Source organism: Chlamydomonas reinhardtii, chromosome 2 (assembly GCF_000002595.2).
Source record: "Chlamydomonas reinhardtii strain CC-503 cw92 mt+ chromosome 2, whole genome shotgun sequence".
Taxonomy (NCBI): domain Eukaryota; kingdom Viridiplantae; phylum Chlorophyta; class Chlorophyceae; order Chlamydomonadales; family Chlamydomonadaceae; genus Chlamydomonas; species Chlamydomonas reinhardtii.
This window is the reverse complement of record NC_057005.1, coordinates 3,654,601-3,666,704: the sequence shown is the minus strand read 5'-3', so window position 1 is coordinate 3,666,704 and position 12,104 is coordinate 3,654,601. Positions and strand designations below refer to the sequence as shown.

The window sequence follows — 12,104 nt, the reverse complement described above, 5'->3', positions numbered from 1 at the left end:
AGGACCAGCTGACCGCCCTCACCTCCACCTTCTGCTACAAGTCAGCCGGCAAGGCGGCGGCGGCGGGCGTCATGCTGCCCGTGGCCGTGGGGCTCGAGGTGAGGCGGCGTGTGTGTGTGGGGTGTGTGTGTGTGTGTGTGTGTGTGTGTGTGTGTGTGTGTGTGTGTGTGTGTGTGTGTGTGTGTGTGTGTGTTTGTGTGTGTGTGTGTGGGTGGTGGGAGGGGGGGAGGGGGTTGTAAATACCAGCCCACTGATCCAGACCAAGCCAAACTAGCGGAACACAGGCAGAGGCGACAGTGTGTGGGGGGGGGGGCGTAGCCGTTCATGGAGAACGGAGTGGTTAAATCTCAAGTATGGGGGGGCGGTGTGGCTGTTGGGAGTACCGCGGCACGCACGTCATCGTTGCTGCACCGTGTCTGCGAGGGAGTGCCTCACTGTAACTGCGAGGGGGTGTTGTCTGCAAGGAGCACCCTACTGGGCGGCGTCCGCTCTTTGGTCGTCCCAAACCTCCCTCCCCACGCCTCTCCCCACGGCGCTCCGCCTCCTCGGCCCCCTAATGCGTCGGTTGGGGTTTGACTTGTACTACCGTTCCCTTTTCCCTTATCCCCTTTCCCTACCCCCCGTCTTTTTGCCTCTCTCCCCATCGAACCTCCTCAGCTCATCGCGGTCCCCGGCATCGGCTGGTACACCGCCTACCAGCTGTTCAAATCCACCTCGGCGGCAGCTGGCGGCAGCCGCCTCAACAACTACCTCAAGTCGGACAAGCGCGAGGTCCGCATCTGCTATTCGCCCGAGCCCAAGTGAGTAGCAGTCGGCGTAGTAGCTGGCGGCGGCTTTGTGCGGTGTAAGGGGGTGGGGGTGGGGGAGTTTGTAGATACCAGCCCAAACTAAGCCGAACGTATAAAGCAAAAGAGCGCGGAGGGGTTGTACAACGTAATGTTTTGCGAAGCAGGCAGCTAAGGCTTGGACGTCGGATCTTGATACTGTTTTTCGTCACTCCCTGACTCCCCCTTTGGGTTGCACTAGGTTTAGTTTGGGCTGGTAGCTACAACTCCCTGTGCTCCGCGAGTCTGGCTTTGTCTGCTAGAGTTTGGGCTGGCATGTACAACCCTCCCTCACTGTCCCCCCCTCCCTCCTTCTCCCCCCCCCCTACGACTTCACTTCTAAATTAATCACGCATGTAACCCCCCCCCACACACACACACAGGATGGACCTGTATATCCTCAAGGCGCGCCTCAGCCCGGACGGCGTGCTGGGCGGCGAGGACATTGAGGACTTCTGCCACGACCTCAGGGAGCCGCAGCTGCTGCAGGCGGCGCAGGGCGACGCCAACGCGGGGCCTGACAGCGCCACACTCCGTCGGTCATGGGCGGTCAATGGTCACTACCAGAAGACAAGCAGCAATAGGAACACGACTGGCGTTGCAAGGGCCATGATACCAGACTCACAAACGTATCAGGTGCACCAATGGCCACGACAGAAACACACATGCATTGTCCCGCGTGCGCCAGCCACGCAGACGACGCCGGGGCGTTACAGGGAAACACATGCATCCTTGTTCAGGTGTGTGGCTTCTGGGCAGCTGTGGCCGTCCGTGTGCCTAGGAAAGGTAACAGTGCGTGTTGGCACGTGTTGGCACGAAGCACTGGAGACCTCGCTCGGTACTCTCTACCGGCCCCCAGGGCCATGCCATAACACGTGTTGACGTTGTAGGCTGCTCGGAACAACCTTGGGAATAATAACAACTTCGTGACTCGAAGCTGGGACAGACTAGCCAACATGAGCCACGCAGGAGAAGGCGCGAGGTGCAACACTAGAGCGGTTTTACGTACGCGAGTCACGCGCGGCAACCTGCCCTTCACCCGCGCCGTCGTGGTGTAGGATGCGGGCAGCCATGCCCAGCCGTGCAGCATGGCCACGAACACTAATTTCTTTCTTGCTAGCTAGGTGCCATGCTTGAGATTTGCAGTGTCTTGCATAAGAGTCACTACCAATCAAGCAGTAGGTACACCCATAGATAGCATCACCCCGGCGGACGCAGGACAGGCGCGCACGTGAATGCCTCCAAACGCCGCGGGGATGCATGCACACAATGTCCCGTACGTGCCGATACCGTACGCCACGGCGGCTGTGGGGTGTACCGTAATAGCAGGGAGGGCAACATGAAGGGTAACACCTCAGCAACCCCAGCAAGGCTGGCCTGGTCGAGCGGCGCGGAGGGGTGAAGGATACCCGGCACGCGTGGAACACGCAATGTATCTATAGTGATAGAAGGCGTAGTGATGGGAGGAAATAAGGAGCACTCGGGGCCGCGATGGCGGGTTGGATGCGCCACGGGCCCCGGCCCAGCCAAAGGGAGCGAACGCCGGGCGGAGCCGGTGGGTGAGCGACTCGAGGGACGTGCCAGTAGTGAACCCATCGCAGTGGCGGATGGGTCATCCAATGTGAGAGATGATACAGCCACGCCGGCAGCCAAACTCCGCACTCGCCCACGTACGGGCACGTTGTGGTACTGCTGTGAGGAGGCCGGGCTGAGTTGGGATGCCTGCCGACTGCCAAGCCCGCAGGGCACTGTCGGCCTGGCTACCCACATGTGAGCCTGTGTCGCCATACGCTCTTAATAGTAATGACATATAGCACACTGCTCCTAGCACTTCGGTGATAAGTAATTGCCCCGCCGGGTGAAGTAAGGCCGGGGCTGAAAGGAACCAAGGCTGGTTCCCTAGGCGTCCACTGGCGAGTGGGCAGGCGACACATTCAGTTGGCATTGACGTGCAGGGGTTCCTGTTGACGTGCGTTGCGGAACTAATGCGTACGTTGGCTTGGGTCTCTGGGTTCATGAGGCATTGACAGAACACGCTGCCCCTGCTATGGTTCTGACCAAGGAACATGTATGCATACATGTCCTGAAGGATTGGCAGGGAGCGTGCCGCACAGCACGCAAGCCGCGTGACTACGGTAAGCATGACGCCATAACGTGACACAGATGCCGGGCATGCCATACAGGCGGCCAACGCTACGGCACAAGCCAGCTTGACGCGTCCACAGATACATACATGGCGCCTGACACCTGGATAGGAGCTATCAGTCTGACTGTGGGTCGATGCTACCCCGGCATGGATCTGGGTTGAACGGTTGGTGGTACCATCGCGCGGGCGTGGCGGGTCGAGTAGCGTGTTTCATGCACGGCACTCCCGCTAACCAGCTACACACCGCAGTGTACTGGTTATCCAACAACTACATTCAGACCATTCTGGTATCCCACTCAAACCTGCGCCAAGTGTCAGGAAAAGCGCTTGCCAAGTCGGCTACCCGCTTTCACAGGATGGCGAGCGGGTGGCTGGCATGTGTACAGGCGGGTGGGCCAACAAGAGGGGAGGGCGGATGGGTGCCGTGACTCGGTGGTGGGCCCCACCGCGAGCAGCAACAGCCCAGCCCAACACACGGGCGCCATCTAAACCCACCAAGCAGGCTGTGATCCCAGCTCCGACCGTATCTCGCAACAAAATGTTGGTTGGGCAGGGTCGGGCTCACTGCGTGACACAGCGTCCGATGCCTGGTGCAGGGCTGCACGAAGGCATGTTTATGCGTCATGCGGTATTGTTATGCGTCATGCGGTATTGTTATTGGCAATAGCATGCTGGCCGAACTGCACAAAACTCCACAATTCGGCACTTGGGCCTAGCGCACACATCGAATGCATATAGGTTGGCTTGGGGTGCGTCAGCCAAACTACAATGGTGATGCCGCGTGATAGTATGATGTGCGTGCGGACCTCAAGACGTACAGGGTGACGCATGATCACGTAAGCCCGCTCCGTTGTCAACACGAAGCAATAGCGAGGCGCAGGCTTGCCGTGCACGGCACACTCAAGGCGTATTGCGACAGGGCACGCAGCAGGGCACGCAACAAGTCGAAGCGTCCATAACGACAGGGCAGGCAGCATAATTGCATGCGGCACACGGGCAATATCGCAAGACACATGATGCGAGGCGCAAAGCCTGTTGCTGGCGGCACACACGCCGTATCCGAACGTGGCGCTCAGACCACACATTGTCCACAACGCAAAGGCATGTACAACGAAGGCACGTAAGCATTTCAATGCCGTCTATAATCCACAACGCAAGAGTGTGGAGCCCGTTGCTTGCGGCACACAGGTCGTATCATAAGGGCACGTATGCCATCTATTACCCAAAAGCAAGGGTGAGCTGTTGCTTGCGGCACACAGGTCACATCATACGGGCACGTATGCCGTGAATTGTCCATAAAACAAGGGTGCAGAGCCCGTTGCTTGCGGCGCACAGGCCGTATCATAAGAACACGTACGCGGCGCATTGTCCATGAAGCAAGGGCGCGGAGCCCGTTGCCTGCGGCACACAGGCCGTATCATGAGGGCACGTACGCCGTGAAGTGTCCATGAAGCAAGGGCGCGGAGCCCGTTGCCTGCGGCGCACAGGCCGTATTATGAGGGCACGTACGCCGTAAATTGTCCATGTAGCAAGGGCGCGGAGCCCGTTGCTTGCGGCGCACAGGCCGTATCGTAGGGGCACGTATGCCGTCCATTGTCCGTGAAGCAAGGGCGCGGAGCCCGTTGCCTGCGGCACACAGGCCGTATCATAAGGGCACGTATGCCGTCCATTGTCCATAAAGCAAGGGCGCGGAGCCCGTTGCTTGCGGCGCACAGGCCGTATCATAAGGGCACGTATGCCGTCCATTGTCCATAAAGCAAGGGCGCGGAGCCCATTGCTTGCGGCACACAGGCCGTATCATAAGGGCACGTATGCCGTCCATTGTCCATAAAGCAAGGGCGCGGAGCCCGTTGCTTGCGGCGCACAGGCCGTATCATAAGGGCACGTATGCCGTCCATTGTCCATAAAGCAAGGGCGCGGAGCCCATTGCTTGCGGCACACAGGCCGTATCATAAGGGCACGTATGCCATCCATTGTCCATAAGGCAAGGGCGCAAAGCCCGTTGCTTGCGGCGCACAGGCCGGATCCCAACGGCACACACGCCCTTTCCCCAAGGGCACGCGGGCCCTGCGGCCTGGATAGGCAGACAGGAGAAGTACCGCGCCAAAAGCCCTGAGGTCTTGGGGAGGTGGGGGTGGCACGATGGAAGATGAAAGGTATTGCACAAAGCTGTGAACTGTAAAGCGACGGGTAGACACGAAGGCACGGCAAGCAGGACCGCGCATGGCAAGCAAGTAGCCCGCCCGCACAGCTGTGCATGCCCTTTTGCTTTCAGTGACTTGCCGAACGCCTTGTCCGCAACGCTTCGCGCGCCTTTGCTCCGCTTGAAAGCTCCGCTCTGCTCCGATTTGCTCCCGAATGCGGCCCCCGAACCAAAGCGTGGTCCAAAGCGCCAGAGAAGCGTCGAAGGGCATTCCCTTACGATCAGAGAGCGAGCGTGATCAAGCTAAGGGGTTCCATTGAGCAGGATCGCGCAACAAAGCGCTGCAACTCCGTCTGAGTGTATATTAAACGCTTATTCGGTCCAGACATGGTAAAGTATAGTTAGAACCAGGTATAGGATTGCAAAGAAAGTCCAGAAATGTAGGGAACGTTTAAGTGCGACACACTGAGGTCACCGTCCCGGCAGAGGGACGATCCGAAATACAGTACAGAAGCACAACGGCAGATAAGGCGCCGTGTGCTCCTGACGCGTACAAGACCCAGCTCGGTTCGGCCCCATGCACAGGCACGTACCCGAGCGTCCTGCGCCGTGCGTGACTCTAACGCAACACGGCAGTTACGTCGCAATAACTAGACTTATCTCCACTGCGCTGCGATAAGTCAGCGCATATCAAGCCAAGATATTGTTACATGGATTCCCTCGCGCACACTTGGGTGCAAGTGTGACGAATGTTAGTAGCTGTATGGTGTATGGTGCGTGCAGCCAGCATAAACCACCCCATAATATCGTGAAGCAACGTTCACACAGTCTTGAAGCATCTTCGAGACAGATAGGCAGCCTAGCACGCGCTTCAGCATCTGCAGCCCCCGCCGCTTGCTCCCCGCGCACAACCCCTGGGATACAAGCTGGGATACCCGGTCCCAACCCCAATGAACCACCCAGCCCCTCGAGTGCGATGCAATGCCCGAACAACAATAATTGAACAATACCACAAACGAATCAGCAATCAATGACACAAAACTTGACAGTATTTCTGTTCTTGTACACATGGATGAGCTCAGACATTCAAGCCCTCCATTTTCCAAACGCTTACGCTTGTCCTACCTGCCCCATCACCCCATGACCCGTCTCTAGACACACAGCAAGACTGCACCACGCACCAATGAAAGTGCCGTGCACCCCAAGCCGTGAGCAGTGAGGCGCACCCTTGCGCCCGAGCAAGGGCTCTGCTGTCACCTATCCCTTTCCCTCCGATCCGCCCCCGTCCACTTCCAACCGTCTACCCATCTATGCACCAACGGTATCCGCCAATCCATCTATCCATCTACCTCTTCTGGTGGTGCACGAACGTGAGCGCCAGCAGCGCCAGCGTGGCGAACACGATCCAGAACAGGCTCAGGTAGCCAACATAGGCCCACTTGTCCACGCCAGACAGGCTGTAGTACTCCAGGATGGTCTGGTCGCCGGCCAGGATGACATTGTTGTCCTCAAACTGGTTGATCATGAGCGCACTGCGATAGATGAGAGAGGGCGGAGAGGCGGGGGACGGAAGGAAAGTGTGAGTGGTCTGCCACGCATATAACTACACACCAGCCCAGCCCTCGACACTACCGTGGATGAGGGGGGTGTTTCACCCCCAGCTAATCGATCCCGTCCCACCAGCAATGGGCCCCCATTCCGGCACTCGGCACTCGGCCGTGGTACCCTCGCCCCATCCATCCACCGCAGCCGGAGCCAGCCAGCCCGCCAGTCGCCACTCACCCCCAGGCGTAGCGCAGGGGGTCGATGCGCGAGTACCACTGCCACCAGGGCGGGATGGAGTCCACTGTGATGAGCTGGCCCGCGAAGAACAGCAACGTCACCACAAAGCCTGCGGGCAGATCGATGGGGGGGGGGGGGGTTGCATAGGGGATTAGAAAGCGGAGGTGCAATGGAGGGGAGTACGGTAGTGGTTGGCAGTCGGCGGCAAGGCAATCATGCAACCACGGTGGCAAGCTGGGGCCTGCGCCTGGAAACCCAAGCCACGCCCATGCCGCCATGCCCAGGCCCAGCCCCTTCTAACCGCGGCTGTATCCGTCCGGGATGGTTCAGACTTAACAACCCCCCTTCTCCCCACATTCACGCACCCGGCAGCGCGGCGTTGGCGACGTCCATGTTGGGGCTGAGCGCCGCGACCAGGTAGGCGAGCACGATGCCCACAGACAGGTCGATGAAGTAGATGAGCCAGAAAACTACCCAGGCGCCCTTGAGCTGCACGCCGTAGAAGACGTAGCTGGAGAAGATGAGCGTGATGATGATGGACAGGACGAGCTCCTCGACCAGCTTGGCGGCGAGGTAGGTGAAGACGCGGTACAGGCCGTCGGCGCGCTCGCGCACGAACAGCCGGCGCTCTGCGTGCATGAAGGTAGGTGCGGTGAGGTGGGGAGGCAGGGCGTAGGGCGTAAGTGCTTTGCAGTGGATTCACGGATTGGTAACAGCCCAGCGCACAAAAATGCGAGGCATGGGTAGGATAGGGCGCCACCATTCACCGCAGCACTACATACGGTACGGTACGCCCGACAGCAACACCGCTCGGTGCCATCCATCCACCCACCTAACCGGCCACCCGGCCATCCACCCGGCAATCCACGCACCCGGCCACCCACACACTCCTCACCTAGCACGATGGCGGGTACGTAGCTGGCGGCTCCGAAGGCGGGCAGCAGCGCCCACATGAACAGCGCGGACTGGATGTTGATCAGGTTGTCCGGCGCGAAGTTGTCGCCGATGCCAAGATACAGCGTCAGGATGATGAGGCTGATCAAGAGCTTGTCCGCGATGCGCGGGCCCAACCAGCCCGGGTTGCAGTAGTTCTTGGTGGAGCGATACTGCGGAGGGGTTGGGAAGTATGGGAGCGGTGGCATGTGTATGGGTTGGTGGCCAAGAGTCGGTGTTCGGGGGCACCGGAAAAGCGCACGCGCCCGGGAGAGAGTGGCTGGGTGGTCACCAATGGTTGCAGGTGCCTGACTGCCCTGTATGCCTTGACCTGTGAACACACAACCGCCCAGACCCCCTTCACAACCAACCCTTACAGCCCTCACCTTGAGCAGTGTCCACAGGCCCCAGTACCAGGGCGTCACCGTCTCACTGCGCGTGGCCAGCTCCTTGGCCACCTGAGGCGCAGGAGCAGGAGGCGAGGCGGGTAGCGGGTTGTGAATACCAGGCGAGGCGGGCAGGGGGATGGGTAAGGGATTGGGAAGGGCGCGAGGGAAGCAGGCTGGCTAGGCCGAGCGGTGGACCAAGTGATGGGCGGGGCCAAGCCTGAAGGAAATGAAGTCTACAAGGTCACGATTTAAAGCCCTGCGCCGCGCCCGCATTTGAACACGCTCACCTGCTCCGACACCGATAGAGCCGAGGACGTGTTGGCGGTGCTGACCGCCGCGAAGGGCGACGACGTGCGCTGACGCACCAGCTGCTGCTCACCGCCGGCTGTAGCACCAGCCGCCCCCAGCTCCACATCGGCAGTAGCAGGAGTAGCAGCAGCGGCGGCCTCGGGGGCCGCCTTGTTGCTGGAGGCGCTCTTGCCGTTGCCGCACTTGCTCACGCCCAGGGCCGTGGCGACGCGGCACATGCCGGAGGGCCTGGAGCCGCCGCCCATGCCGCCGCGGCCGGCGGCGCCCTCAGCCATGTACACTTCTATCTGCCGCGCGTTGTCCTGTGTAGGCGGTGGGGCGGGGGACAGGGGAACGAACACGTTTGTCAGTGCAATGGGTGTAGTGTGGGGCGTAGGCGGGCAGGGCAGGGGCGTGGGTAAACGCGGCAAGCAGCAGATACCTAGGGGCGGCTGCTGTGCTTATCCTCCATTGCCCACATAACCCACACACCCTTAGCGCACCCTCCCCGTTCGTTTCCACACGCCATTCCCACCTGTGCCAGGCGGCTCTTAGCGTACGCCGCTGCCAAACCCGCCGCCTCTCCCCTGTGGTCCGCCTCCGTCACCGCCTCCACCAGCACCTCCGCATCGTTGAACGCCAGGGCCGCGACCGACGAGGTCGCCGCCGCCTTTACTGTTGACTGGTCGGTAGCGGAGGCGGCGGCCTCGATGGCAAGGGGCGCGGCGGCGCTGGCGGCGCGGTGCAGCGCCAGGAGCTCTGACGCGCTGCCGGCGGCGGCGGGGCCCCACTCAGCCGCAGCGAATTCCAGCGCGGGCAGGCCCTGGGGGCCGAAGTAAACCACCTGGCCGCGTACCTGTGGGCACGAGAGCGTGTGGGAGTATAGTATGTGGGGCGTCAGGAGCAGTGGACGGACAAGGGCCACAAAAATGCATTGGGCCAGCCACGCGCACAAGCACTGGCCCAACTGGTCAGCGCTGCCGGCCGCGCACATACGCATACGCATACACACGCACCAGCAGCATAACGCGGTCAAACAGCGCGAAGGTGGCGGCGGTGGGCGAGTGGATGGTGGCGCAGATGGTGGTGCCGTCGGAGGTCAGGCCGCGCACCACCTTCATCACCTGTGAGAGGGGGGGGGAGGCGTGGGGGGGAGGGGAGAAGGGCGACACAAGGGCAGGGATGGCAGTGAGCAACGAGCAAGCAAGGGGGGCACAGTGACGTGAAAGTATTGCGGGCAGAGGGCACTCCGTACAAGACGCCCGCACTCTCTGCTGATGCGCGTTTAATTTTTCTGAGAGAGGATTGCGCTTCTGACGTACCTCGTTGGCGGTGTAGCTGTCCAGGCCCGAGGTGGGCTCATCCAGGAACAGCACACGCGGGTTGGAGATGAGCGCGATGCCGATCTGGAGGGGCATAAAGCGACATCGGGAGTGAGTCAGGGCGTCAGTTTCGGCAGCATGCGCCGCGTAAACACATCCGGGCGCCCCACAGCCAAGGACAGGACTTTCCTCTCCCTTCCACCCGCAACCCGCAACCCAGCACACCGACAGCCTGCGTGTGTAGTGTCCCAATCAATGCACCCATCAGGCACTCACGTTGGTGCGCTTGGCCTGTCCACCGCTGATGCCCTTGGACAGCGGGTCGCCGATGCGCACGTCCGCGCACTGCGTCAGAGCCAGTCGCTTCAGCAACACGTCCACCTGGAGGGAGGGGCGGAGGCGGGAGGGGCCGAGGCGGGAGCAACGGGAGGGAGGGAAGTCAGGATAGGCAGTCCTTACGAGCACAGCTGGCAAGAACCAAAGCTACAAGCCACGACCACAGTTCCCGGGCCCCTTAGCTTTCAACACACATCACAACGTGTACACACACACACTCTCTGTATCTCCTGTCTCACCGCGTCCCGCTTGTCCGCCAGCGGCTCGCTGGTGGGCCTCTTGAGCTCCGCCGTGTACAGCAGCATCTCACGCACCGTCAAGTCGCCCAGCAGCGTGTCAAACTGAGGGAGGGACGAGGGGAGGCAGGAGGAGCGAGGAGGCACAGGAGGAGGGGAGGGTAAGGAAGAGGTGGAAGTAGGTGACAGCAGCAACAAAACACAATCACAGTACGGCATATCCACAATCTCGCACGATGCCCGGATGCTGCACCCACCTGTTCGACGTATCCTGTGTAGCGGCGCAGGAACTGCTTGGTGGGTGTCACTCCGCCAAAGCTGAGGTGACCCTCGGTCTTGCCCACCGTCTTGCGCCCGGCCAACAGATCTAGCAGCGTGGTCTTGCCGCTGCCACTGGGGCCCATCTGTGAGGGGCACGGGCAAGGCATGTGGAGGACGGTGTGGGTTGAGGTCAGGTGGGGGTCAGGCAGCGGGTGCCGGGTGAGCGCGTGGGGTGGGCACGACTGGAGGCTGAAGCTAGCACTGGACCAGGAATGTGGGAGAGTTGCAAGGCGGAGCACCGGACACAAAGGCAAGCCCAGATGGTGGTGGTGTGTTGGCGGCCGCGCACCTTGCTGCTACACCACCCGGCCTGTTGCATCCCATGCTAGGCACTTGGCTCTGTCATAGTGAGCACTCACCAGTGCAGTCATTTGGCCAGGCTCCAGGAAGGCGCTCACGTCGCGGAGCAGGTGCGCGACCTCGCCCTTCTTGGTGTTGGAGGGGACGGTGTAGGTGAGGTCCTTCATGAGAATGCGCAGACCCTGCGAGCCGCCGGCCCCTGAGGAGGCGGAGGGCGAGGTGCGGAAGCCCGCCTTGCCCATGCTGTCGTAGCCGGAGGCATCGCCAGCCTCGACATCGACATCGACGCCGCCGCGGCTGCTGGAGCCGCTGGCCGTCGACATGCTGGCCGGTGTTTGGGGGTGTATGCGCGTAATGCTGTAAAGTTGCCGGATCGTCGGAGCGACGGAGTCGGAGTCGTCGCGTGTGCACAGGCGGGGTGGATGAGGCCTGCGTCGAGTGGGCAACGTGGCGCGTGGGTATGTTTCAGTCACGCAGACTGGCGAGCCTGACAAAGCACCACCCCAATCGGCCCGTGTATGGTATGTAAGCAATCGCAGCAGAGAAACCTGAGAAAGAAACCTTGCCCTGCGAACATGCCATCGCCCCATAGCAGTCGCTTCTCTGCGAGCGACGACTTACTGTGTGATGCAGCTAGGTCCAGGGAGATAGCTTGAGCTAAGCTTGCAAAGAGTCGGCGCTCTTCTTCAGTAGTGTGCGCTTGCGATTCTTGTTGTATTATTCACTCTTGCTGGCGCTTGGACTGTGTATGACATGCCAGTAAAGCCATGGCCTTGTATACCACAAAGCGCCATGTACGGCGCTGCGGTTGAAGCCGGGTGAGCGCGGGTGATGGCGGGTGAGGACGGCGTTGACGCAGGTGGATCGGCCCCTCGTGACGCAGGTTGCGACCGGCCTTTGGCATCCCACTGAGGCCAACGGAGGCCAGAGATGACGTTGTCACCGCAACAACTTCAATAAAACTTATTTATATACTATTAGTTAGAAAAGCAGCTGTAAAGGGCTTCGTTTTGGGACACTGGGCCAATTTCGCGCACCTTGCGACAATCACCGCTCTGGAAAGCTTCGTCTGTTCAATTATTTG

The 12,104-nt window shown here is 60.7% G+C and overlaps 2 protein-coding genes across 2 annotated transcripts; one reads left to right on the top strand and one right to left on the bottom strand.

Moving 5' to 3' along the window:
• Positions 1-2,825, top strand: CHLRE_02g095152v5 (uncharacterized protein). The gene is made up of 4 exons (XM_043059614.1): positions 1-98; positions 658-800; positions 1,208-1,363; positions 1,684-2,825. Exons 1-4 carry the CDS (start codon positions 72-74, stop codon positions 1,694-1,696), a joined length of 339 nt encoding a protein of 112 aa, XP_042927244.1. The 5' UTR covers positions 1-71; the 3' UTR covers positions 1,697-2,825.
• Positions 2,826-3,812: 987 nt separating this feature from the next.
• CHLRE_02g095151v5 (uncharacterized protein) lies at positions 3,813-12,079 on the bottom strand. Its single transcript, XM_001701150.2, has 14 exons — positions 11,642-12,079; positions 11,080-11,449; positions 10,657-10,803; positions 10,403-10,504; positions 10,104-10,208; positions 9,828-9,911; positions 9,522-9,629; positions 9,041-9,361; positions 8,505-8,828; positions 8,215-8,286; positions 7,791-8,001; positions 7,261-7,524; positions 6,896-7,004; positions 3,813-6,645 (listed from the first exon to the last, which is right to left on the bottom strand). Exons 2-14 carry the CDS (start codon positions 11,341-11,343, stop codon positions 6,459-6,461), a joined length of 2,298 nt encoding a protein of 765 aa, XP_001701202.2. The 5' UTR covers positions 11,344-11,449; positions 11,642-12,079; the 3' UTR covers positions 3,813-6,458.
• Between the last annotated feature and the right edge of the window lie 25 nt (positions 12,080-12,104).